Raw genomic sequence first — 27,816 nt, forward strand, 5'->3', positions numbered from 1 at the left:
TGGGATCCTTACCAGGTAGGATTGACGGAGGACATCGAAGAAGTGCAAAGAAGGGCAGCTCGTTTCGTGTTATCACGCAATAGGGGTGAGAGTGTCACTTATGTGATACGCGAATTGGGGTGGCAGTCACTGAAACCAAGGCGGTTTTCATTGCGGCGAGATCTATTTACGAAATTTCAATCACCAACTTTCTTCCGAATGCGTAAATATTTTGTTGTCACCCACCTACGTAGGGAGAAATGATCATCACAATAAAATAAGAGAAATCAGAGATCGAAAGGAAAGATTTACGTATTCCTTTTTCCCATTCGTCATTCGAGAGTGGAATGGTAGAGAAGTAGTATGAAAATGGTTTGAGCCGGCCGAGGTGGCCGAGAGGTTCTAGGCGCTACAGTGTGGAACCGCGCGACCTCTACGGTCGCAGGTTCGAATCCTGCCTCGGGCATGGATGTGTGTAATGTCCGTAGGTTAATTAGGTTTAAGTAGTTCTAGGGGACTGATGACCTCAGAAGTTAAGTCCGATAGTGCTCAGAGCCATTTGAACCATTTTTTTGAAAATGGTTTGATGGACCCTCTGCGAGACACTTAAGTGTGAATGGGACAGTAACGATGTAGATGTAGATCGCTCGAAGCAGCGTGGTCAAGCGCTGTTGGATACCCGCAACGTGTGCATGTATAACGCAAGGTGTCTGATCATGTACATGTTTCTTATTCTATAGATTTGGTGCCGGCTAATCTCCTTTAGTTTCCCCGCCTTAAATTATCTCTGAAATACTGACCCCTTCGCAGACTTCGCGTTTGACCAGGGTGCTGCGAGCTATTCCGTAAGAAGAGAAGGATGACAGCTTGCAAGGTTAGAAGCCGTCTTGCTCGCCTCCTTCCATTTGTACTGAACTTGTCCGCCCCTTTCCACGACTGGCACGAGGCAGGACTCTGTAGTTGCGTCTACTTAAAGTGTCGTTACGTTGGTTTATTACGGAGAAATGTATTTTATGAAATTTCGGTGGTCGCCGCTGTAGGAGCTATTAGTTCCAGTCTGTGAGCACGTGAGAAGTGCACAGGCTGCACACTGTTCTGAATGTGGCAGGTGTGTCGTGGGCACTCCGAGTTTTGTGGTGGCCTGCGCGTGACGCTGTACTGACAGGCCTCATCCTCGGCCCGAGGCTGGTTGAGTTCTAGCTTGTCAGAGCCTCGCCTCCTGTTCCTTGCAGGGTGTGTGAAGGTGATTCCTGTCTTCAAGTCTGTCCTAGCGCGGTCCGTCGATTACTACTGGCTGCTGGCATGCGGGCATGCTAGCGATGGACTTTGTTGCTTTGGGTTTTCTTCCCCTCGCGCGTGGCTTGTCGAACTGCTGCCTCGAGCTCTGCTGTCGGCTGCCTCTCGCCGTCGCGAACCTCCTTCCACAGCCGCACGACTGCGTCTTCCAGGATGTTGTCCCAGTCGCACGGCGTGAGGGCGGGGTTGGCACTCATGACGTTCAGATCCTTCCTTGTGGCGAATTCGAGCATTATTGCCCGGTGTTCAGCACGGACGTGTAGCGGCCTGTGTGGCAGCGGAGGCTCCTGCTCCCCTTCGACCCGGGCCAAGAGGAGTGGGTTTTTGTGGTCGACGAAGCACCGCAGCACGATGGCGATCTTCTTCAGCACTGCCGGCGCGTTGCTGCTGTTGGGGAATGAGATGACACTGGTGCGCGGTTTCCCAGCCTCTCCTTCGTGTTTCCCCTGGTGTTTTGCCTCCCCGTCGGGAGTTGGGGAAGGGCAGGACGGTGCCACGCCTCCCCGGTCTCCTGCACTGCTGCAGGTTCCGCGGCGACATCCGTTTGAGTCGCCGCGTCCGTCCGCGACGGAACACCCTCTGGGTCGCCGCATTCACCCCTGCTTGCCGACCCAACGTGGAGGCGGCGTCGGGGGCGGCTGTCTTCTTCGTCGCCATCCTCAGTTCCTCTCGCAGCTGTTGCAGCTGCCGGTGAACGGCGACGAGCTCCCTCTGCCTCCATTGCGGCTTTGAGAGCGGCCACTGCGTCGTCGGTGGCGGCGCTGGGCGTGACTCCAGCCTCGCCGACTTCTGGTCGGCGCCGTCCTTTTCCCCCTGTAGGGGGGGGGGGGGGACTGTGGGGCCGCGCCCTCTTCCTCCTGTGCCGCGTTTCTCGCGGCGGCCTGTGTCCTCTTCTTTAAGTACGCGCAGCTGCACGTGTTTGCAGCGTGCGCGCCACCGCAATTCACGCACGTGGGCGTGACGCGTTGCGGTTTATTGCAGTCACGCGTTTCGTGCGCCTCGGCGCACTTCAGACACGCGACTGCATCCTTACACGTCCTGGCGCCGTGCCCGCCCTTCCGACCTTCAGACAGCGCTTGCCTCCCTCTCCGCGTCCCGACGTGGCGTCGGGCTAGTGGCGTCGGCTTGCGCGAGTGACGGTAGCGGAGTGAGCCGCGGCGAGCCGAGCAGCGGAGTCGTGTCACGACGCGTGCGTGCGTGCGCTGCGCGTGTCGAGCGTCCACCGACTGCCAGCTCGTGGAACCCACCAGTTCTGTCCACCGAGTCGGGGCGAGCGAACTGCGGCACCACCCGTCTCTTGAGATGTCCGAGGACAGCAGCTTCCAGCTGGGACATCGCAGTTTGTGTCAGATATGTGCAAGTCTTGGATTGTTGACGCAAATCACGGTGAGGACAGAGACCTCTGAAAAGTCACAAGTGTTAAACAACGCTCAGATTCGGACATCGCTGACTGAGACGAAAATTTCTGGGACAAACTAGCGAGAACGATGTGATCTGATCGGCCCCTTACTGACGACATTCCGGGGTTGGAATCTGTAAAACGTGGCATTGACACGCTATCGCCGGAAAACAGTAACGTATTTCCTGACTGGTGTTTGCGGCAAGACTGGTGCCTAATCTGGAGCTGATGGAAGAGAAAGGGACACTCGTGGTTCGATTGTGGATGGAGACGTGTCGTTCGTTCGAGACGTCCTGGCGCTTGGAGGTGTCCAAGTCCTGGTGAGAGAGATTCTGATTCTCCACTGCGACCACTGCCTTCCAACTTACCGCTACAGCAGATTCGTAGCGATTATACAGCACCACGGCCCGTTACACGGGCGCTAATATTTACACATGGAGCATACCGATGCCACAGCTCCACTAAACCCGATTCGTGCCTCAGCATCGTTTGGTGTTGTATTCAGTCGACCAGATGTGTTACTAAACTAATCGTTGGGTTGTATTGGCTTAATGTCTTGACGTGCAGCTAGCATAGTGTACCCATCCCTCCACATGCATGTCTTGTTAACTGCCAGCAGCAATTAACTTTGTTTTTCGCAGAATGTTGATGCCAATGCTTTGTGATTGTTTAACACAATAAATAATCGGTATATGTTTCATGCGCACTTTTATTTGAAGGAGCATGTAGTTCCCTTCAATTCACTGATATATTCTATTAATTAAACAAGTAGTTATGTGGTAGGATTATTTCAATTTCCCACCTTAAGACTCTACGCTACGGCTTGTCAAGATAGCGATTTCGTTACGCAATTTACACTTAACATCGATTCTTAAGTGGACTGTGGTGGAGTCTGAGTACACCCATGATAGGTCTCACAGCCTCACACACCGCTCGACGTGGCAAGTTTCCAATTGATTTACAATCGGCGTAAGAAGTGTATGGTAGCTAATAGTGATTACGTTCAAGGCGATTAAAGATATTTTGTTTGTAAGTTTTGTTCCCCTATTTTCGGCGATAATTCATCCAATTGTTCCAACGTGCCTTCTTACATATGGCTGAGAACCGTGGGACGAACTTACAACTGATTCGGGATGCACGCGGCCTGCGGACCACTGTTTGGCGACCACTGGCCTGACACTTTGGCTGTGCAGAGGTGTCTTGTGAACGTTACTATTGTCTTCGAGTTTTCTTTCGGGCCAAGACAATTGCATTTGTTGAAAACTGACCGAACTGGAATACAAATTCTTAAAAATTCAGATAAGAAAGAAATTTAGAATTATTTATCGCAGTACACAACTAACTATCCTTTTAAACAATAATGTTGTTATCACAGTATTATTTTATGTATTACACACATCTGGTTCCCAGAACTCCTGAAGGTAGACGTTGACTGTGGATATTGTATCACAGACACAGTCCCTTTCACTGTTCACAGATGTCACTAAACCGAGACAACGATGTAAACAAACATGCATGAGCAGCGCCTATTAGACGGAGGGGATCCAACAGCCGATCAGTTCCATTCATTCCACCAGGAAGGAGGTACACGGCTCTTGTTGTCTGTGGTTCAACTATGTCTAGACGGTCAGTATCGCGGTTCGACCGCGTTCGCATTGTTACTTTGTGCCACGACGGGATCTCGACTGAGCAAGTTTACAGGCGTCTCGAGGTGAACCAAACTGATGTTGTTCGGGGATAGAGGAGACACAGAGGGACAGGAACTGTCGATGACATGCCTCCCTCAGGTCGCGCAAGGCCGACTACTGCATTGGATGACTGCTACGGAGGAACCCTGACAGCAACGCCACCATGCTGAATAATGATTTTTGTGCAGCCACAGGACGTCCTGTTAAACTCAAACTGTGTGCAATAGGCTGCATGATTCGCAACGTCACTCCCGACGTCCATGGTGAGGTCCATCTTTGCAATCACGACACCATACAGCGCGGTACAGATGGGCCCAACAACGTGCCAAATGGACCGCTCAGGATTGGTATCACGTTCTCTTCACCGATGAGTGTCGCATATTCCATCAACCAGACAATTGTCGTAGACGGTTTTGGAGGCAACCCGGTCAGGCTGAACGCCTTAGACACACTGTCCAGCGAGTGCAGCAAGGTGAAGGTTCCGTGCTGTTTTGGGGTGGCATTATGTGGGGCCAATATACGCCGCTGGTGCTCACGGAAGGTGCCGTAACGTCTGTGCAATACGTGAATGCCATCCTCCAACTGATGGTACAACCATATCAGCAGCATACTGGCGAGGCATTCGTCTTCATGGACTACAATTCGCTCCCCCATCGTGCACATCTTGTAGAATGACTTCCTTCAGGATAACGACATCGCTCGACTAGAGTGGCAGCATGTTCTCCAGACACGAACAGGCCTGTGATGGACTGAAAAGGGATGTTTATGGACGACGTGACCCACCAACCACTCCGAGGGATCTACGCCGAATCGTCGTTCAGGAGTGGGACAATCTGGACCAACAGTGCCTTGATGAATTTGTGGATAGTATGCCACGACGAATACAGGCATACATCATTGCAAGAGGACGTGCTATTGGGTATTAGAGGTGTCGATGTCTACAGCGATCTGAACCACCACCTCTGAAGGTCTCGCTGTATGGCGGTAGAACAAGGAATGTGTGGTTTTCATGAGTAATAAAAAGGGCGGAAATGACGTTTATGTTGATCTCTATTCCAATTTTCTGTACAGGTTCCGGAACTCTCGGAACGGAGGTGATGGAAAAACTTTTTTGATGTATGTAATTCATTTTGTAACTAAGGAAAGCGATAAATATACAGGATGAGGCAAATGAAAGTGGCCCAGACCTTCTGTGGCAGCTTTAACGAAGGAGGAAAGGACCTGCATTTATTTGCAGCAGGACTCAAATGGCTCTGAGCAGTATGGGACTTAACTTCTAAGGTCATCAGTCCCCTAGAACTTAGAACTACTTAAACCTAACTAACCTAAGGACATCACACACATCCATGCCCGAGGCAGGATTCGAACCTGCGACCGTAGCGGTCACGCGATTCCAGACTGTAGCGCCTTTAACCGCTTGGCCACACCGGCCGGCGCAGCAGGACTGAATAACAGCCCATACAGTCGTCCGGACCTTGGAGCACATTTACACAATCTTCTGGCCTGACGGAGTTGTTAGCAGACGTCAGTCCGGAAGGAGCCCTAGCTGGCCTCCCAGGACACCTGTTCTATCAATGTGCGTTTAATTCGCGTGGGGAGCCCTCAAGTCTAAGGTGTACCGCAACAACGCTCGTAGTCTTCAGGAACTGGAGCAGAACACTGCGGATGTCTTCAACAGAGATTATAAAATTAACATCAACAAAAGTAGAACAAGGGTAATGGAATGCAATCGAACCAAATCAGATTATTTTGGAGGAATTGGAATCGGAAATGAGACACTAAAAATAATAGCAAATAACTGATGATGTCCAGAGTAAACAAGATATAAAATGTAGACTGGTTAATAGCACGAAAAACTTTTCAGAAAAGAGGAATTGTTGGAAATCTAAGTTAATTTTTAGGATGTCTTTTCTGGATGTTTTTGCTTGAGTGTATCCATGCAAGGAAGTAAAACGTTGACGGAAAGCATTCAGAGAAAAAAATGAGTAGATGCTTATGAAGTGTCGTTCTACAGAAGGATGTCGAAGATTAGATGGGTAGATCAAGCATGTACTTAGGAGGCACTGACCGAATTGGCAATACCTCTGGGAAGCCATCATTATTGGCGTCCACACTGACATGCAGTCCTGATGCACCCGACACAATCAGAGATGATGGCGTGCACATGCCCTAAGGCTTGAGCAGCGTTAGTCCAGACCTCTACAGCCTGGATGGCAGTGACGGAGAGGACGGCAAGTAAGCAGGCCCACGCTCGAACAGGCAGCTTACCAGAGTGGTGGCCAACAATGGCAGGTAGTCTCCCAACTAGTGAAGCAGGAGAGTGGGTGCAGCTGCTGGCAGCAGAGTCCATGGACAGCAGATGTCTGCGTTATCCTGTGCCACAGGTAGTCTACATCTCATAATGGTTGGCATACCACATGCACTTGGATACTGCTCGGAATAAAGAACCCATGACAGAGGTGGAGGTTTTACACATGTGCTGGATGGTCAGTATTTCTCCAATGGCATCACTCCCAACCCAGAGATTCTAGCAGACTGGCGCAGCAGGATGTCCAAAATTGGCGGTGATGCCTTCATTTGCTCTGGTTTTCTTGTTTGGCCATCTCCTCCAGAGCGTTGCTCGAACTGCAAGATTTCCCAGCTCTGCCTTTCGGAAGCACTGATATGCGCCTTCTGTGTTGTCACCATCCTCAATGAGTACTCCTGCACTCTAAATTCGCCTTCCTCCATAACAGCGTTTGGACCGGCTTTAGGCTGACGACTTCTTCCTCTTCAATGACGTCATTCTGCTGATTGATACAGGACAGGCCATGGAGCAACATTCCTTCCTTCTTTAAAGAATGTGGTCCCTGCATTGTGTACTGTTTACATTTTACGACAAAAGGATCTCAATACATGTTCCACAGGTTGAGATAAGAGATACCACATTCTCCACGTTTCCTTACTCTAATTTAACGTAAGCCACACGGTTCAATGGCTGCATATTAATATAAAGGCTAATTTGAATCATCACACAACAGACTAGTGAAATAAAATTATGAGTTTCACTGTTCTTAATAAATTTCTTATCAATCATCCAACAGCAGATGATTCCACACAACTAATTTCTCATGCTAGGTATTCTTCACTTTTTATCAGGTAGTTTCTTACCTCGCTGTTTTCGTACAACATCCGGAATTTTGTCTTTGCCAGAAAAGCTACCCTTGCAATTTCCCATAAAACACATTCTCTATACACACACAGTAACTACGTACCGTGCTTCTACATACAAGCTATTCATGAGTAGTGCCACTTATTCCCTTTAGTTTAGAGCCGGATAAAGATTGACCGCTTCTTAAAGTTAACATGATCCGTGAGGAGATGGTGAATGTAAGCTGAACTGGTCAAGCAGTTTTCCTTCTGAAGTAGATATATATTGCACAAAGTAAGATAGGAACCACAATGGTATCAGAAATCGAGACGCTCGTGGTCATGATTCTATCATGCTGTATATCATGGCACTGCCGTACATGATGGAACACTTACACAGCGGTGATACGACCTTTTCGTCTGGCAATGCGTTCGTCCAACGTATGAAGCATGCCTGTTTTTAGGTAGGTCAGGTTCTGGGTTAGCAACACGTCTAATTAGTTTTGCAGGCCAATACAGCGAGGGCTGTGTCATATTCATTATAGTGATGGTGGCTCAGAGGCAGAAGACAGTTCCTCGTATATCACAGGCAGCACCATTAACCAGTAATCCACCGCCTTCCGCGTTCTATCCTCGTCATTCCTTTGGGATGATCGTGCTCCTAAGAATTTAAATTACTACTTCTCTTGTGAACACAGAGTGCATCCAGTGCCTACCGACACTTTGGAAGTACGGGTTCAGCGCCAGAACGTTGCTTTGACGTCCTTCTGCATTGATTTCACCTAAAAACAGGTGTATCTCGCACGATTTAGTGTCAGTCTCCACCATCCCGCATGGGCGTGTAGTAACTCTTGCCCTTTGGTATTGACGGATTCCCTGTTATAGGAAGCCAACAACACCTCTCACGTTCTCACTTGCACATATTTGCCCAGAGCTTTCTGTCTCACCAGATAGGGGTGGACTGTAAAACACTAGTAATGTGCATCGTTGCTCGTTACCGGGAATTGGACGGGTATCTGGAGTTAGGCTGTATCGGTGCCGATTTCTACCACTGTCATTCGATATCTACTCCTCAGTTTGACCGTATGCCATAGTTCGTCTGTTAGCTCTTGCTGGACCTTCTATTATCCAGCTAGGGACTATCCTGGTGATAGCAGTGCATTACATAAGTGTCCGTATATGTACGGCCAGTTAGCTTCCTGTGAAGCTGTCAACTTCAATCTTGCATCTCCTATGCCATCCGTTATCGCTGCTGCTACTCTAACACCCAACAAATTCAGTGGGATTTATATAACGTTTTAACCACGATTCACTGCACCCACGATTGTTTTCAGGTATTCTGTTAGTTCTGTGGTCATTTCCCGTACTGCCCGAGTATTATTTAACACTCCTTGTTGTTCGTCAGTTGCGTGGTATGACAATCTGCAGCTGTCTAACATTCTGCGTGGTGTCTGTTCAAAGTCGTGTCTCCCTACCACTTTCGCGCAGCGACGCTCTGAGCGTGTTTTTTAGGGAAATGACTAGTTTGAACCTGGAACCTGCTGCTGGTAACGAGACGTCAGATCACACATGACATGTAGAGTTCAGAAGAGTTCAGTGAGACTAGCGATGATATAACCAAACACTTAATGATTTCAGCGTCAGCTCCACTGCACTCCCTGTAAAAGAATCTTAATACTAACTAAATTTAGTGGAAGGGGTTCAAGGCTTTCCTATTTTTAGTTAGCTGGTAAAATAACGTCGAAAAAGCAGTTAAGTTTACCATTGGAAATTTTATTCTACTCACAAAACATTGTTTATAAATTGCACTATTGATAAAAGGAAATATTTTAATACAGGATGATAAAAACCAACTGCATTCAACAAAAATGTGAACGAATATTCCCTGAATGGGTTTCCAAGTTCTGCAATAGATCGAAGGATGACCTATTCCATATCACATCTATAATCTAGATTTAAGTTAAGTTTCATAAAAGAGAAAACTATCAAAATGGTCCACAGTGACCCTCAGTTATCTTTAATTACTTATCTAACTTGTCGTAAATTACAGTGGCTGATGTGGCTTCTCAATAATTATATAACAAAACAATCATTGCATTTCAGATTTTTACTTCAAGCACCAAATGTGAACACCATGAGATTTAATTGACGATCGACACTAGTATTACGTAAAAAGGGGATGTAACAGATGAGTCTTCTGCAGTTCTGAGTGAAGCCTTATGCGCTCAAAAATGCGGCATCGCGTGCGTTCATTACCTTGTCGGTGTTTAGGCAGCGTCAGGGGGTGGCGGGTGGCACAGCTCCATGCATCTCGCTGTCTCGGAAGCAACTCCCCCCTAACTTCTCCTTACTACAATGTACCGAAGTTGGTTTTAAAAAAAGGTATCTGGCTGTGTTTTCAACTGACCAATCAGCGTCTCAACGTTAACTTTGAGCTCTGCCTACAAAAATTCTGTCTGTCCAATGGGAAACGTTATACTTTTCGTGGTGGGGCAATGTTTTTAATGTTTGCAACGTAACAGAGACGCGTATAGTCTCACGCTAAAACTTGCAGCTGGTGTGGCCCTTTTAGTGTTATCGTAAGATCTATACTGTTCTTGTGGAGGGCTCTATCTATTAACATGGGCTGGGGGGCTCTATCTTTTAACATGGTGTGGGGGTGATCTTGGCGGTCAGCTAGCGACGTGGGTGTCCGTCCCTTATCGTAGGGCCTTCTCGCTTACACGACTCTGCTCTCGGCTCTTGTTCTCGTTTCTCCCCTCGGAACTGCGTCTGTTTCACGGTGGGAAGGTGTGACATGCATTTAGGCGTTCTTGTGTTAGTCTGCGGTATTCCATTTGCTCACTCGTTACTCGTATTACTTTGGTTAATTTAATGTCAGGATTTATTCTGAGCTATGTGACATACTGCCGGATTTGCTAACATGTCAGGGTTTTCATGGAAGGTGTTGGATTTTCCTGACACCTTACAGCTGGTCTGTTGTTATCCGCTATTTCCTGCACCTGCCCCAACTTGTTTTTTAGATCCTGGATATCTTCAGTATCTGCCTTCCCAAATTCTGTTTTCAATCATTTTCCATCTGCGAATACCCATTCGCTTTCTGGACACCACAAATTGTAAGGTGCTGGATCCGTTACTTGGCGAAACTGTTCTCATAACCATTCATAGGACAGGCTAACACCTGGTACTCTTCTCGTATCTCTTCCTGCTATTCCCTTCCTTTTAGCCTCGAGATTACGTCCAGCGAATGTCTCATCCAGCATACGTACCACAATTTTCACTTCCCACACACTGTTGGTCAATCTAAATGTAGCTACGAAGGCTTTCCCGGCGTAATAGTTGATAATATTCTTCTCGGGCGTGCAGTCGGATCATAACGTCATCTTGACACAATATTTCAGCGGGCCACCTGACCGCCATCTTAAGGTGAGAGTGCTGGTGCACGATCTCGCCGGAACTCGGCCACATCCTGGGGGATGTTTCCAGAATGAGATTTTAACTCTGCAGCGGAGTGTGCACTGATATGAATCTTCCTGGCAGATTAAATCTGTGTGCCGGACCGAGACTCGAACTCGGGACCTTTGCCTTTCGCAGGCAAGTGCTCTACCATCTGAGCAACCCAAGCACGACAGGTGGTTCTCTGGTACGACTAAATCGTGCGCGGCTTGTTATTTCGCCAGTTACGGCTGCAGTTAGCTTGTTCTAGAAAGACGTTGCATGTTTTTCTCCTTTTTACCTATCTGTTGAAAATCGATGCAAGAACATAAATATAAAAGACGAAGTAAGTAAAAAAATTTCTGCTTCTGAGGATGACAACTGCCAGATGATGATACAAATTGTCGAAACTAGTCACATCGTAGTAGGAGCCCTCAGTACGGTTGTTAAGAGGGTGAACGTTTGTGACTTCGCTGACATTCCCAGCGTATTAACCAGCGATAGCCTTGTCGGGATGCAGCCGAACCATACATTCATCTAGACGCAGTCTTTCAACAGTCCCCCTGCCATACGTGTAGTCGGAAGAGGACAGTAAATAAACAGAAGTTTTAATGTCTTTCGTATAAAACCGACTAATCAGCCCGTTAAATATACGCGCACGAACACACTAATAGCCTTTAAATACACTTTCAAACGTAAATACATACACGCATAAACACTGGTTGTAAACATACAGTATATAGAGTATGATGCACTGTGTCTTGCAGACTGGTTTTCAACATCCCCTCCGGCCACCTTAATTACATTTTACATGGGTTCCGTGAATCGTTTATTGCTGATTACGGGTCAGTTCCTTTGAATATGACCCATGTCCTTTCAGACTATGTAAGTGCCCCATTTTTGGTGACCACGAAGTGTTTTAATTGAACGAGCTTCAGCAGCCAAACCAAAATTTCTGAATTACAGCAATCTGCTGCATTGGCTGCCGTCAGTTGTAATAAAATATCCTTTCATTTTGGATTGGCCACTGCTGCATGGTTTCGGGTGTGTACAGCCATTTTCTACGGGCTCTGAAATAAATACAAGTGTGAGATAGTTGAAATACAATATAAAACAACCATTGGTTGTTTGATCGGAAGTATAATCAATGAAAAAGAAAAGAGGATTTACAAGACATGACACGTCAAATAGACGTATTTGAGTTACAATCAAACCACTAGTCTAGACTTAGCTCGATAACACTTTTTCGACTGGTCTAGCAGTGAAATTAAACGCAAATGTTTTTGCAGACAATGGCTTCTGACTGGTGGAAGCTGTCGGCGTCGGCGGCGCTGGTGGCGCTGACGCTGGTGCTGCTGTGGTGGCGCCGCTACGCCACCAAGTTCTCCAGGGCCGGCGTGCCGTCCCTGCCGCCGCTGCCCGTGGTGGGGAACATGCTGGACGTGGTGCTCAGCAGGAAGGCCATGCCCGAGGTCGTGGTGGACATGTACAGGCACTTCCAGAAACACCCCTACGCTGGGTTCTACACGTTCGCAAAGTCTCTGGTCTTGGTGAGGGATCCAGATCTCATCAGGTCCATCACTGTCAAGGACTTTGACCACTTCACTGACCACGTCGACTTTCTGAACACTGACAAGGGTCATCCAGTCCAACAGCGGATGCTGATTTTCATGAAAGGTGAGACTTTTGTTTCCATTGCTTAAGGTCCTGTACTTGGTGAGGGATCCCGATCTTATCAGATCCCTCAAAGTCAAGGGTTTTGAACTCTTCGTTGACCACATCAACTTTCTGAACACCGACAAGGGTCATCCAGTCCAACAGCGGATGCTGATTTTCATGATAGGTGAGACTTTTGTATCCATTGGTTAAGGCCCTGTACTTGGTGAGGGATCCCAATCTTATCAGATCCCTCAAAGTCAAGGGTTTTGAACTCTTCGTTGACCACATCAACTTAACGATAAGGGTCATCCAGTGCAACAGCAGATACTGATTTTCATGAAAGGTAAGACTCTTGTTTCCATTGCTTCATACCATTGTACGATGTTTATTTTCAAGCAGCCTTGTGACAGACTTTATTAGAAACCTATATTCTGAGCTGCGCCTCTGTTTCAGTGATTTGGTACGTGGCTGTAAAATGAAAAGTCGTGTCGGATTGTTTCCCGCGCACTACAAATTAAATATAAAAGTTACGCTTTGAACTACATTCTGATCAGCGCGGTTTTGGCAAGCACCGCTCGTGCGAGACCTAACTTGCCTTTTTCTCCAATAATATACTGCGAATTATGGAGGAAGGCAACAGAGAGATTCCACATTTCTAGATTTCCGAAAAGCATTTGACACGGTGCCCCATGTCAGGCTGTTAACGAAGATACCAGCACACGGAATACTTTCACTGACATGTGACTGGCTAGAAGACTTCTTGGGTTTTAGAACCCAGCGTGATGTCCTCGACGGCGGGTGTTCATCAGGAACAGCGGTGACGTCAGGAGTGCCCCAGGGGAGTGTGGCAGGACCGCAGCTGTTGCTCCCTGTGTACGTGAATGATTTAGCGGATAGAGTGGGCAGAAATCTGCGGTTGTTTGCTGATAATGCTGTCGTGTACGGTAACGCGTCGAAGTTGAGTGACTCTACGAGGGTTCAAGACGACTTAGACAAAGTTTGTAGTTGGTGTGGTGAAATGGCATCTGCCTCTAAATGTAGACAAATGTAAGTTAATGCCGATGAACAGAAAAAGAAATCTATAATGTTCGGATACAGCATTAGTAGTGGCCTGCTTGTCACACTTACGTCGTTTGACTATCTGGGCGTAAGTTTGCAAAGCGATATGAAATGGAACAGTGGTAGGGAGGGCGAATGGTCGACTTCGGTTTATTGGGAGAATTTTAGGAAAGAGTGGTTCGTCTGTGAAAGAGACCCCATATAGGACGCTAGTCCGACCAGTTCTTGAGTACTGCTAGAGTGTTTGGGATCCGTACCAGGTCTGACTAAAGAAAGACACCTATGCAATTCAAAGGCGGGCTGCTAGGTAGGTTCGAACAACAAGCAAGTGTTTCGAAGATGGTCTGAGAACTCTAATGGGAATCTCTGGAGGGAAGTCGACATTCTCTCCGAGAAATACAGTTGCAGAAATTTACAGAACCGGCATTTGAAGCTTACTGCGGAAGGATTCTGCTGCCGCCAACATACATTGCGTGTAAGGATCACGAAGCTAAGATGCGAGAAATTACGGCTCATATGGAGGCGTACGGACAGTCGCTTTTCGCTTGTTCTATTTGCAAGTGGAACAAGAAAGATAATGACCCGCGTACCCTCCGCCATGGCCTGCGGAGTATCTAATGTAAATGTAAATGTAATGTTGCGTATCGCCTAGTTTGAGGTAGTTTAGTTTTTACGTTTAAGTAACTTTTTCCACAAATACGAGTGTATACTTTAATCACAAATATTATAACTGGCTAAGAGGAAATTAATCAATTAACGTTGACTGAAGAATATGAGAAAATAATGAAGTCGAAACTATAGCACAACATAGCACAGATTCGCTTTCTAACAGCATTCTTGTAGCTAAGTTGCATGGAGAACAGCACAACTAATTTTTTTATATTTTTAGAGACGCAAGATACAGCGTTGTCGGTGACAACTGGTTGGTCGAAAAACTCCGAGCTGATTTTTTTTTTTTTGTTTAGTGTTCCTAAATTTGGATGACTTACTTAGTCTACGTTCGCATCAGTATAAGGATGTCATAAATACGAATTTTATAGCCATATACCATTCAGAGCCAGCCTATCTCCTTTATTTTGGGGCTAAACACTAAATTCCCGAATATACCAGTTATCTCATGAACAAAACGTCCGTGGTCCTGAATTTCTAATTAAAAATCACACTTTTCCCTTCCTTAAGAACATAGTTGTCCGTAACGAGTAAAGTATACTTTTTCGCATTCATACTTATAACACGAACTAACAAATCATACTAAACAAACAAATAGATTGGGTACACAGATTTATAAAGTAGTGAGGGGTGCTTGACAGGAAGGGCACATTGTTCACACTGTTTTATTCTTGCAGGAAAAGAATGGCACGACATGCGGGCGACACTAAGTCCTGCATTCACGTCGAAGAAAATGAGAAACATGTTCCTGCTGATAGCAGAGATAGGCCAGCAGGTGGTCGAATACATAACAAAGGAATGTGCCAAGGTCGAAGGTGAGTACCTGTCGCAGCATCCACATTTTGTCAAATTTATCTCTATAGTTACTGTCATCTTCAACCACCATAAGCCCTGTTCGTGTTTTGGCAACATTTGTGTTTTCTGTTGCTACTGATACTAATTCTGAGAGAAAGGAAGCTAATGACAATAAAGGAATGTTATTCTCCCAAAACGGGTAATGGAAATGTAATGAAACTTGCTTTTGTGTAGAGGTTATTTGAATTAGGTCTAAACCACTAATAGGCAACTGAGTTAATGTTTTGCGTGTAAGCTGGTACCACGTCAACATAATCGTCAGTCAGTATTTGAATATGGTCACAGATTTGGTGCTGGAAGAAAAACTCAAATAGAAACGAACTGGTTATGTGATACGATCGTTATTATTCAATAAATACATAAAGAAGAAATAACGATACTTGTTAAATGTTAAAACTATGTTTCCTCAAAAATTAAAATTTATTTGTGCATCTGGTCAGTCCAACTAGCCTACAGCCTGAGTAGAATCAAAAATTCATTGTGGTTGTGAAACTGAAAGTAACTGGTAATGTTACTGCATCGTGGCCACTCTTAGCAAAACACCACAGTTGTCTACAAGAAGTTAATGAATAATGTAAATCACCTCTGGTCAACTATTATACATTTACAATAATTAAGCATCATTAAAGGTTCGTTAAAAGTGCAAAAGTATCTATAGGTGTTCAGTTATTGGTACACTATTAAATAGTGCTCACGTGACGCCAGTTTACAACAATATCCATAATCAGAGGGAAAGATCCGATTGTTTTCACTACAGCACTACTGATCAATCACCGGCAGTTCTGCGGCAGCAGATATCACACAGAGAGTCAGTGAAACAATTCGAGTGAACTGTACTTCATCAGTGAAGTTAAGTCTCCTACCAAAATCTCGTCCGATCTATAGCAGAGGTCTGTTCGTCAGAATGAGAAACTTAACCAGTACTGACTAATGAGAGGCGTGTAGAAGATACAAAGAACAGCTGCACGCGCTACCGCGAATTCGCCTAGACAACTATTCTATTGAAAATATGTGTCATATTTTTGTTTTCTGACATGTAATAGGTTTTCGGGAATCACTCTTGATCTACGGAATGAAAATTGTACGTATTTATCAATATATCTAAGAATATCAGGGGCATACTCAGCTAATTACAGATGGGACTGGGGGACGCTACAAAAAAGATGTTGTGCGTCGCTGATAGCCCATGATCTGGTGTACATCTATTCCAAAAATTTAAATGTTTTCTCGTAGACAAACAGATATGCACACGGACCTCAGGCAAAAGTAACCGAAGGAAATCCGTGTTGCTATTTTGAAGAAGGGTTCATGTTGTTGTCTCTCTCGTTCACTCGTTCTACGTAATCATTATTTCAGTAATTTCATGATAAGTGAAACGGGAAGAGTCGAGAAGTCGTTGTGTTGGTAGTACGCACTAAGTCCATTGAGGAAGTCTATGACAGTGGAGAGCCGATGTTCATCGGTACAATATCGTTCAGTGGCCTGTACCTCCTGGACTGGACATCTCTCCATGCACAGAATTCGCTGTTGGCATTTGCTCATTAACCTGAAAATTGCTTTGGCGTGGTTACCGTTTGCTATTGCTTGCCAGTTATCCAGTTCAGCGTAACTGGTGTATCTTCTACCGTCGACGATTCGCCATGTATACTCATATCTAGAGCTGCAGCAGTGATTCTTCCGCTATTTTCAATTATTGTTTTTCAGCAATGATATGTAATTTGTACCCAGTATCTCTTCGTTTCATAGCGTTCTTCATTACACGTTTTTTTCTCGTCGATTCTTCGTAGGACGTCTTCATTCTTACTCGGTCAACCCTTCAATCTACAGGCACCTCTAACATCAAATTTCAAAGACCTCAAATCATGTAATTTCTGTCATCTCCACTGCCCATGTTTTGCAGCCACACAGAACTGTACTGCAAAACATTACAGTTGGCGGAGCGTCAGTGTTGCAGGATCACCACTTCCAGTCCAAAGCTGGATGCGAAGGAAGCTGTGATATAGGGTGACAGTGCCGTGGAGAACACAAGAGTCAAGAATGCTTACTCAACGACGAAACCCTCTTATTATTGGGTGCTTCCACACAGAAGGCCGAGAGCTGCGGCCGAAATGCTAAGCTAGCAGGTTAGCCAACATTCAACTGATGACTGGCGTGAAGAACGTGCCAGTCGAATGCACAGCTTTGCTGGAATCGTGCAACCGCTGACCTGAGAGCATACATACTCCCTACATCTACACGTGTTATGACAGGTACTAGGTTGCAACCATGTAGTCGGCTGTGGAAACGCCACGTTGTGTTGCAGCTAATAGCAACCCAACCACTCAGTGATGACAAAACGCCATATTGAAGGTTACTGTACAAGCACTGTTGTTGTGAACAGCTGGGGGTTTACGTCGGTGGGTGGCCCTCATACTCCTTGGCTGGCTGCGAGGTTCTGCCTGAGGTTGCTGCCGTAACAAAACACAGCGTTTCTTTAAATTTTTCTGGTTTCAGGTCTTACATTTTGGGTATGATTGTAGCTTTTTCTTATTAGAGAAAGCTGTTTTGTCTTATGCAATCTTTGCTTTTTCCTTCTTTACTTGTTCTACATCCGAGACAGCAAAAGCCGCACACCTCTTCCAAAGCATCGTGTCCAAGTTTAACACTTATCCCTTCTGGTTGTGGACCTCCTGCCCATACGTCTACAAAATTTTACTTGTGTTTGTGTGCATTTTACAGCCTTCAGCTAGTAGATTTCCCATATCGTTAAGCCTGAGCGGTTCTAGGCACTACAGTCTGGAACCGCGCGACCGTTACGGTCGCAGGTTTGAATTCTGCCTCGGGCATGGATGTCTGTGATGTCCTTAGGTTAGTTATGTTTAAGTAGTTCTAAGTTCTAGAGGACTGATGAGCTCAGAAGGTAAGTCCCATAGTGCTCAGAGCATATCGTTAAGTGTTTGACTCAGTTCTTATTAATTTAAGTAACTACTTCTACTTGTCCTGATTTTCTGTACGTGACACACAGCTCTCAAATCGAGACAGTCTTTTACTTTCCTCATTCCAATAAAGATAAAAAATCAGTCGTCAGCCGAACAAGAAAACATTTGTTTCGTTCACGTTACCGACTTCGACAGTTTAAACTGTCATCTTCAGAAGTAAAATAGGCTCAAACTATTAGTGAACCAACGTCAAAATAAGAATTGGACGCCGCGCGGCGTAGCTGCGTGGTCTATGGCGCCTCGGAGGTTCGAGTCCTCACTCGGGCATGGGTGTGTGTGTTGTCTTTAGCGTACGTTAGTCTAAGTAGTGTGTAAGCCTAGGGACCGATGACCTCAGCAGTTTGGTCCCAATTAAAAAGAGAGAGAGAGAGAGAGAAGAAGAAGAAGAAGAAGAAGAAGAAGAATTGGACGGTAGTGTTCTGCAAAGGATTAGCCAAAAATACATATATAAAGCTAGTATAATAAAAGCTAATGTACAAAGATTGAACAGTAGAAGTAAAACAGGTTTGTTAAAACAGCTGCAAAACAGTTAGCTTAAGAGCCACGTCACGCCTGTGCTACAGGACCAAAAAAACAGAGTGACATCGCTAAAGATATATGTTACGTGCGATTAATGGGAAACAAGTAACTACCAAATTCCACATCGTACCTAGTACGTGTGACAGAAATCAACCGCCAGACTCATGACATCAACGGCGTCGAAGACACCTACAGGGTGGGAGCGCTATCGTACATGCAAACTGTAATAAATTCTGTAAGTGAACTGCAGTCCTGACATCGAGAGCAGGGTGTGGGCGCCGCCGAGTCGAGGCATGTTGGAGGTGTCTGGAAGTTCATAAACCTCGGTAGGCGTTTAAGAAGTTAAGCGCCTGACGGTTCTACACTAAAAATAAGTATTAGTTCCTGGTTATACCAAGAAGACAGCGTCAGAACAGAAAAATCTGTGTCACATAAACGCCATTAGTACATATTAGACAGTGAAGATAAAATAAAATTACTTTAAACTCTGTAAGCAAGCCGGCTTCCACTGTGTAATCAGGTATAACAAAAGTTGGACATGAAGGAGGTCAGTGTAAGTCATTTAACAGAAAAGCTACACAGTCAAAAACATTCTATTTTTCAATGCGAGATAATCATGCAGCAAATCTCTAGCGTTAAGGTGGGAATGTTTATAAATTTCAATTTCTTCTGAAAGATTTATTTTTCACCGTTTGTCGCCTACAAGCAAAATTTCCATATTAGGGAAAGGGTGTTTTTCAGTTTTAAGATGTTTTCCGAAAGTTAACTTGTAAGAATGCTCACCTTTTTTGTTGAGTAAGTGCTCGCGAATACGGATTTTAAAAGCCCTCCATGCTTGCCCTATGTAAAAGCTCGAGCACACACTGCACTGAATTTTGTATATCCCAGATTTGTCGGTCGTAGTTCTCTCGTTATACTTATAAACAAGAACTTTGTGACATTATTAGTGGAAAACGCCCCATTGAGGTCACACTTTCTTAACAACTTGGTAGTCCGATACGACATGTCACCTAGGAAAGGAACTGTAAAATATTTCTTTCCACTGTGTTAAGTAAAGAAGAATTGGTGTGCTTACTAGTTTTATACTAAAATGTAAACTTTCACGGCCGGAAATATCATGTCCATTATAATTATCCGGGCTGTTATGCCGTGGTCGGTTGATGAATGCTGTGGTGATTCCCAACGTTTCGTCTCCGACTGCGGGAGACATCTTCAAGGGGGTCCGTAGCTTGATGGAAGGTCCAACACACACACTGGCTCGCTACTGACTGCCGCTAAATTCCGTGTCCGCGCGCCCCCGCGCTGCGGCGTGACGTCACGTGTTTTGAAAACGTCAGTGCAATTGGCCGCTGTCCGTCGCCGTCGATCGCCGTTGCCATCACCCAGTAGTGGACGAGTGGTACATATCTTCTTTAACACCGGCATCCATATACCGTTTAATCTGACGCCCTCCTCCTTTCGGTTGAAATTATTTGGGTGTTTAGCGATTTCGATCGCCTCCCTGTAGAGCCTTTCGTAATATCCGCTCGTGGCCGCTAGTACTTGCGTCTCCTCGAAACGAATATTGTGGTTCCCTGGCTGGAAAGCATGCTCTGCAACAGCTGATCGTTCCGTTTCTCCTCTTCTACAATTTCCCTTGTGCTCTTCCAAACGTTTAGAAACAGTTCTTTTAGTGGTACCCACATAAACATCACCACAGCTGCATGGGATCCTATACACTCCAGATTTTTCCAATGGTTTGCGAGCGTCCTTGGCAGGCCTAAGGTATTCCTGTATCTTCCTGGTGGGCTTGTAAATTACGGTAATATTCCGCTTCGTCAAGATCCTCCCTATTCTTTCCGTCACATTTTTAACAAACGGCAGGAAAACCTTAGATTTTGCAGTAGTCTGTACGTCAGTATGATTTCTGCGTGGCTGCCTCAACGCACGTTTTATTTCGGCGGACGAATATCCGTTCTTCGTTAGTGCATTGTGGAGATGTTCCATCTCAGCGTCGAGCAACTCAGGTTCACAAATATTTCTAGCTCTGTCCGCTAACGTCTTGATAACACCCCGCTTCTGTTGTGGGTGGTGGTTCGAATCCCGGTGCAAATAACGGTCCGTGTGCGTGGGTTTGCGGTACACTGAGTGACCCAAACTACCATTTTCGTTTCTAAACACAAGCACATCGAGGAAATGTAGTTTGCCGTCTGCCTCCTCCTCCATTGTAAACTGAATTCTTGAGTTCATACCGTTCAGATGTTCGTGGAACCGGCTTAGTTCCTCCCTACCATGTCTCCACAACACAAACGTGTCATCCACGTATCGGAACCATGCATTTGGTTTCTTGCTGGCAGTACCTAAGGCCTGTTCTTCGAATTTCTCCATAAAGAAGTTTGCAATTACGGGACTTAGGGGGCTTCCCATAGCCACGCCATCCGTTTGCTCATAAAACTGTTCATTCCACTTGAAGTATGTGGTCGTCAAACAACACTTAAACAGCTCTAAAATATCGGCAGGAAAAATTCGATCCAGCTGTTCCAATACATCATTAAGTGGAACCATGGTAAACAGCGATACCACATCGAAGCTGACCAATATGTCATCCGGCTGGACCACTATGCCATTCAATCTGCTAATGAAATGTGTCGAATTCTTTATATAAGAGTCCGAACGGCCCACATGTGGTTTTAACAGCGTAGTCAAAAACTTGGCTAACGAGTAGGTGGGCGAACCAATGGCACTTAGTATCGGTCTTAACGGAACATTTTCTTTATGAATTTTGGGCAATCCATAAAGCCTCGGTGGTAGCGCAACCGAATTGCAGAGACCTTTCTGTACACTCTCTTCAATGGAGGACTTTTTTATTAACCGCGACACAGTTCTGAGAACGTTGTTAGTGGGGTCCTTATTCAGCTTCCTATATGCTTGCGGATCCAGTAGATCCGTAATTTTTCTCTGATAGTCGGCCACATCCATAACCACCGTTGCGCTTCCTTTGTCAGCTGGGAGAACCAAAATACTCTCGTCGTCATTCAGGAGTTTTAAAGCTCTTCTCTCACCCACAGTTATATTACTTTTCGGCGGTTTTGCATTGGCTAATATTCTCACTGTTTCTATACGGATTTCTTCAGCTGTTACAGAATCTACACTGCGAATTCCTGCTTCTACATTGGCTATAATTTCTTCCGTGGGCACAAAACGCGGACTAACAGCAAAATTTCCTCCCTTGGCAAGCTCAGATGTCTCATCGTCAGATAACGAACGTTTGGACAAATTGATAACGGTCCGGGAAACGTCTAAATGCCGAACAGTCTGATTAGGTAGCAAATTATCAAACTTCTTCTTCTGTCTACTAGACGTCGTCAACATACGCTTCCCCATGGTATCATGCAGTAGTCTATCAATTTTATCCCAGTCACCGCTGCACAGTTTATTACTGATCGTAATATGGAGAGACATTAACTTACAGTTTGTGCTTGCCAAGTCCCGTCGGGTCTGCTGAATGCGCTCTCGTAGTAAGGCCTCCTCAGTCCGTTTGAAAATGCGTTGTGCCTTTCCCGAATAGAACAGTCGCTTCATCTTCAGAAACTTCGGTATAACGCCGACAGCTCTGCAACGAGACAGGAATGTGAGGGAACACAAAAGCTGCACTCTCTTCTTCTGGAGTCCTTCCAGGCGTCGCACTTCTCTTGACAACTCCTCCCCGTAGAGGCGTCTGATACTAAAATGTAAACTTTCACGGCCGGAAATATCATGTCCATTATAATTATCCGGGCTGTTATGCCGTGGTCGGTTGATGAATGCTGTGGTGATTCCCAACGTTTCGTCTCCGACTGCGGGAGACATCTTCAAGGGGGTCCGTAGCTTGATGGAAGGTCCAACACACACACTGGCTCGCTACTGACTGCCGCTAAATTCCGTGTCCGCGCGCCCCCGCGCTGCGGCGTGACGTCACGTGTTTTGAAGACGTCAGTGCAATTGGCCGCTGTCCGTCGCCGTCGATCGCCGTTGCCATCACCCAGTAGTGGACGAGTGGTACATATCTTCTTTAACACCGGCATCCATATACCGTTTAATCTGACGCCCTCCTCCTTTCGGTTGAAATTATTTGGGTGTTTAGCGATTTCGATCGCCTCCCTGTAGAGCCTTTCGTAATATCCGCTCGTGGCCGCTAGTACTTGCGTCTCCTCGAAACGAATATTGTGGTTCCCTGGCTGGAAAGCATGCTCTGCAACAGCTGATCGTTCCGTTTCTCCTCTTCTACAATTTCCCTTGTGCTCTTCCAAACGTTTAGAAACAGTTCTTTTAGTGGTACCCACGGAAGAAATTATAGCCAATGTAAAAGCAGGAATTCGCAGTGTAGATTCTGTAACAGCTGAAGAAATCCGTATAGAAACAGTGAGAATATTAGCCAATGCAAAACCGCCGAAAAGTAATATAACTGTGGGTGAGAGAAGAGCTTTAAAACTCCTGAATGACGACGAGAGTATTTTGGTTCTCCCAGCTGACAAAGGAAGCGCAACGGTGGTTATGGATGTGGCCGACTATCAGAGAAAAATTACGGATCTACTGGATCCGCAAGCATATAGGAAGCTGAATAAGGACCCCACTAACAACGTTCTCAGAACTGTGTCGCGGTTAATAAAAAAGTCCTCCATTGAAGAGAGTGTACAGAAAGGTCTCTGCAATTCGGTTGCGCTACCACCGAGGCTTTATGGATTGCCCAAAATTCATAAAGAAAATGTTCCGTTAAGACCGATACTAAGTGCCATTGGTTCGCCCACCTACTCGTTAGCCAAGTTTTTGACTACGCTGTTAAAACCACATGTGGGCCGTTCGGACTCTTATATAAAGAATTCGACACATTTCATTAGCAGATTGAATGGCATAGTGGTCCAGCCGGATGACATATTGGTCAGCTTCGATGTGGTATCGCTGTTTACCATGGTTCCACTTAATGATGTATTGGAACAGCTGGATCGAATTTTTCCTGCCGATATTTTAGAGCTGTTTAAGTGTTGTTTGACGACCACATACTTCAAGTGGAATGAACAGTTTTATGAGCAAACGGATGGCGTGGCTATGGGAAGCCCCCTAAGTCCCGTAATTGCAAACTTCTTTATGGAGAAATTCGAAGAACAGGCCTTAGGTACTGCCAGCAAGAAACCAAATGCATGGTTCCGATACGTGGATGACACGTTTGTGTTGTGGAGACATGGTAGGGAGGAACTAAGCCGGTTCCACGAACATCTGAACGGTATGAACTCAAGAATTCAGTTTACAATGGAGGAGGAGGCAGACGGCAAACTACATTTCCTCGATGTGCTTGTGTTTAGAAACGAAAATGGTAGTTTGGGTCACTCAGTGTACCGCAAACCCACGCACACGGACCGTTATTTGCACCGGGATTCGAACCACCACCCACAACAGAAGCGGGGTGTTATCAAGACGTTAGCGGACAGAGCTAGAAATATTTGTGAACCTGAGTTGCTCGACGCTGAGATGGAACATCTCCACAATGCACTAACGAAGAACGGATATTCGTCCGCCGAAATAAAACGTGCGTTGAGGCAGCCACGCAGAAATCATACTGACGTACAGACTACTGCAAAATCTAAGGTTTTCCTGCCGTTTGTTAAAAATGTGACGGAAAGAATAGGGAGGATCTTGACGAAGCGGAATATTACCGTAATTTACAAGCCCACCAGGAAGATACAGGAATACCTTAGGCCTGCCAAGGACGCTCGCAAACCATTGGAAAAATCTGGAGTGTATAGGATCCCATGCAGCTGTGGTGATGTTTATGTGGGTACCACTAAAAGAACTGTTTCTAAACGTTTGGAAGAGCACAAGGGAAATTGTAGAAGAGGAGAAACGGAACGATCAGCTGTTGCAGAGCATGCTTTCCAGCCAGGGAACCACAATATTCGTTTCGAGGAGACGCAAGTACTAGCGGCCACGAGCGGATATTACGAAAGGCTCTACAGGGAGGCGATCGAAATCGCTAAACACCCAAATAATTTCAACCGAAAGGAGGAGGGCGTCAGATTAAACGGTATATGGATGCCGGTGTTAAAGAAGATATGTACCACTCGTCCACTACTGGGTGATGGCAACGGCGATCGACGGCGACGGACAGCGGCCAATTGCACTGACGTTTTCAAAACACGTGACGTCACGCCGCAGCGCGGGGGCGCGCGGACACGGAATTTAGCGGCAGTCAGTAGCGAGCCAGTGTGTGTGTTGGACCTTCCATCAAGCTACGGACCCCCTTGAAGATGTCTCCCGCAGTCGGAGACGAAACGTTGGGAATCACCACAGCATTCATCAACCGACCACGGCATAACAGCCCGGATAATTATAATGGACATGTTACTAGTTTTAACCTTATAAATTATTTGCACAAGACCAGCCGGGTACCCGTTGTTGATATCACTGTACTTGAGGTTATTAAGCTCTGTCGCAACAGCAGAGGGAGTAAGAGGAAATTCAAATACGCGGTCAATGACAGGAAGAAGCATGGATGATGCTATCTGTCGTATTAGATTTCCTATGAATGTACAAATTTTTCCGTCTACCAGCCGCAATTTCAAGTCGAGGAAACTAAGTTCATGGAACTGACTTTCTGTTTCGTACGTAAATTTGGTTTCCGGGTGGTAGCTGTTGAGAGAGTCACTAAGAGATATGAAATAATTCACATTACCTTTAAATATGGAGATGGTATCATCCACATATCGTCTGTAAAATGAAATATTACTAGCCAAACTAGGGTAAGATTTGAAAAGGCTTAGCCCGAAATGATTAATAAAAGCGTCAGTTTTAAAACCTGCGAGGCAGTTCCCCATAGCCAGGCCTTCATCTTGTTGAAATATCAGATCATTGAAGCTGAAATTATTATACTTGAGAATAATACCCAAAAATGTTATCATATTGTTAATTTCGTCAGAAGTCAATATCTTGTACTTTGTTAGGTTTTCTCTAATAATGAGAATCGTTTCATTTGTCGGAATGCTGGTGTACAGGTTTGTGATATCAAGTGATGTAAAGAGATAGCGTCACTGGGGAAACATATTTTACAATTCCTTTGCTGGAGGACGTGTTGTATCTGATTGCCAAGTTGTTAAGAAAGTGTGACGTCAATGTGGTGTTTTCGACTAATAATATCACTAAGTTCCTGTGTATGCGTAACGAGAGACGTACAACCGACAAATATTTCAAGTCTGAGATATACGAAATTTAATTCAGTGCGTCCTCAAGCTTTTACATAGGACAAGTAGGAAGGGCTTTTAAACTTCGTTTTCGCGAGCACTTACTCAACAAAATGGTGAGATTTCTTGCAAGTCAGCTTTCGCAGAACATCTTAAAAGTGAAAACACGCTTACTCCCCGCTGTCTTTGCTCGATATAGAAGTTTTGCATTTGGTCGACAAACGGTGCAAAGTTAATCTTTTAGAAGGCATTGAAATTTATAAACATTCCCACATTAACGCTAAAGATTTCCTGAAAGATTAACTCGCATTGAAAAATAGATTGTTGTTTGATTGTATAGCTTCTCTGTAAAATGACTTACACCGACCTTCTTCATGTCCAACTTACGTTGTATCCCATTACACAGTTGAAGCTGGATTGCTCACAGATTTTAAAGTAATTTTATTTTATCTTTACTAACGGTGTTTATGTAACATTGAATTTTCCATTCTGACGATGTCTTCTTGGTACAACCACGAACTACTACATATGTTTAATGTGTAACCGTCACGCGCTTACCTTTTTAAAAGCCTACCAAGATTTATTAGCTTCCACACACCCAGTTTTAGCATCTAGGTACTGTAATCCGCTCCCAAGGTCTGTGGGGGCAATCAATATAGCAGAAGACGCGAAATTGCGCGGGACAAACCTGATACCTGTGCTCTCTGTGGGCAGGCTCACCCAGCGAGCTAAGAGCCTGTGTGTATCACAAAAATGTAAGCCGCCACCAGCGACACCTCTCGCTGCTTGCCGACAAACCTACGGCTACTGGAGGCCTTGCGACAGCTTGTGGTGGACTGGAACGCGTTTCAGCAGTCCCTGGTGCTGCTCCTATGCGACAGCCCGCGCAGCAACGCGCCCGCACTCCTCGCCACGGGTCACCTGCCGTACAGCCCTCTGGAGTTGCTGGCGGCACGGCGGTCGGACGCAGCCACAGCTGCGGGCCTGCTGCCGCAGAGGCACCGTCGCCCAGCGCCAGTGCCTTCGAAGCTGCAGCCAGCACGCCCTACTCTCCCACTTGCCCCTCAGATGGTCGACATCACGGTCTCACCCTGCGCAACGGTGGAAACGGTCACCACCGTCGACGAGGCACCGAGGCAGCTTCTGCCCGCCATCTCTGCCACAGTCGCTGCAGCCTTCATACGTGGTATCACGATCCACCCAGAGCCACTACCGTCTGTTAATGGACTGGCCTAGAAAAATCCGTGAACTCAGTGCTGCTACGTTGAATGCAAACGGTATTTTACCATTTCTGTCGGACTTAGTGCAATTTCTCGACGAGACAAGCGTAGACATTCCAGGATGCTAATCCAGGCGGGTGTAAAATAAATGTGCGCAACGCAAAATGCACTCCGTCTTCAGGCCATGAGTGGCGTACCGCGACCATCCGACCGCCGTGTCATCCTCAGAGGAGGATGTGGATAGGAGGGGCGTGGGGTGAGCACACCGCTCTCCCGGTCGTTATGACGGTATTCTTGACCGAAGCCGCTACTATTCGGTCGAGTAGCTCCTCAATTGGCATCACGAGGCTGAGTGCACCCCGCAAAATGGCAACAGCGCATGGCGGCTGGATGGTCACCCTTACAAGTGCCGGCCACGCCCAACAGCGCTTAACTTCGGTGATCTCACGGGAACCGGTGTATCCATTGCGGCAAGGCCGTTGCCGCAACGCAAAATACTGAACGCTAAATGAATATTTGGCCCTGTCTAACTACCCGCCAAAGAAGATCTTAGGACCCTTAATGATGATATCTCCTCCTTCTTTCCCCTTACATATAAATTACAACATAAACATTAATGAATGATTAAGGGAACTAGTAACTATAAAATGATAAATACTGTTTCTGCTTGTACATTTATCGTAGATTAAAACTCTTTTACATATTACAAATGTTTATAGATCAATGTCCAATGGACATAAA

General features: G+C 45.8%; 1 protein-coding gene across 1 annotated transcript in view; it reads left to right on the forward strand.

Annotated features, from left to right (window-relative positions):
• Positions 1–27,816, forward strand: part of LOC126163194 (cytochrome P450 9e2-like) — a 100,581-nt gene that overhangs the window by 12,707 nt on the left and 60,058 nt on the right. Inside the window, exons 2-3 of the mRNA XM_049920147.1 lie at positions 12,216–12,603; positions 14,991–15,128. Of these exons, the coding sequence (XP_049776104.1) occupies positions 12,219–12,603; positions 14,991–15,128 (523 nt within the window). The 5' untranslated portion in view covers positions 12,216–12,218. The remainder of the gene's footprint in view (positions 1–12,215; positions 12,604–14,990; positions 15,129–27,816) is intronic.

Source organism: Schistocerca cancellata, chromosome 2 (genome assembly GCF_023864275.1).
Source record: "Schistocerca cancellata isolate TAMUIC-IGC-003103 chromosome 2, iqSchCanc2.1, whole genome shotgun sequence".
Lineage (NCBI taxonomy): Eukaryota > Metazoa > Arthropoda > Insecta > Orthoptera > Acrididae > Schistocerca > Schistocerca cancellata.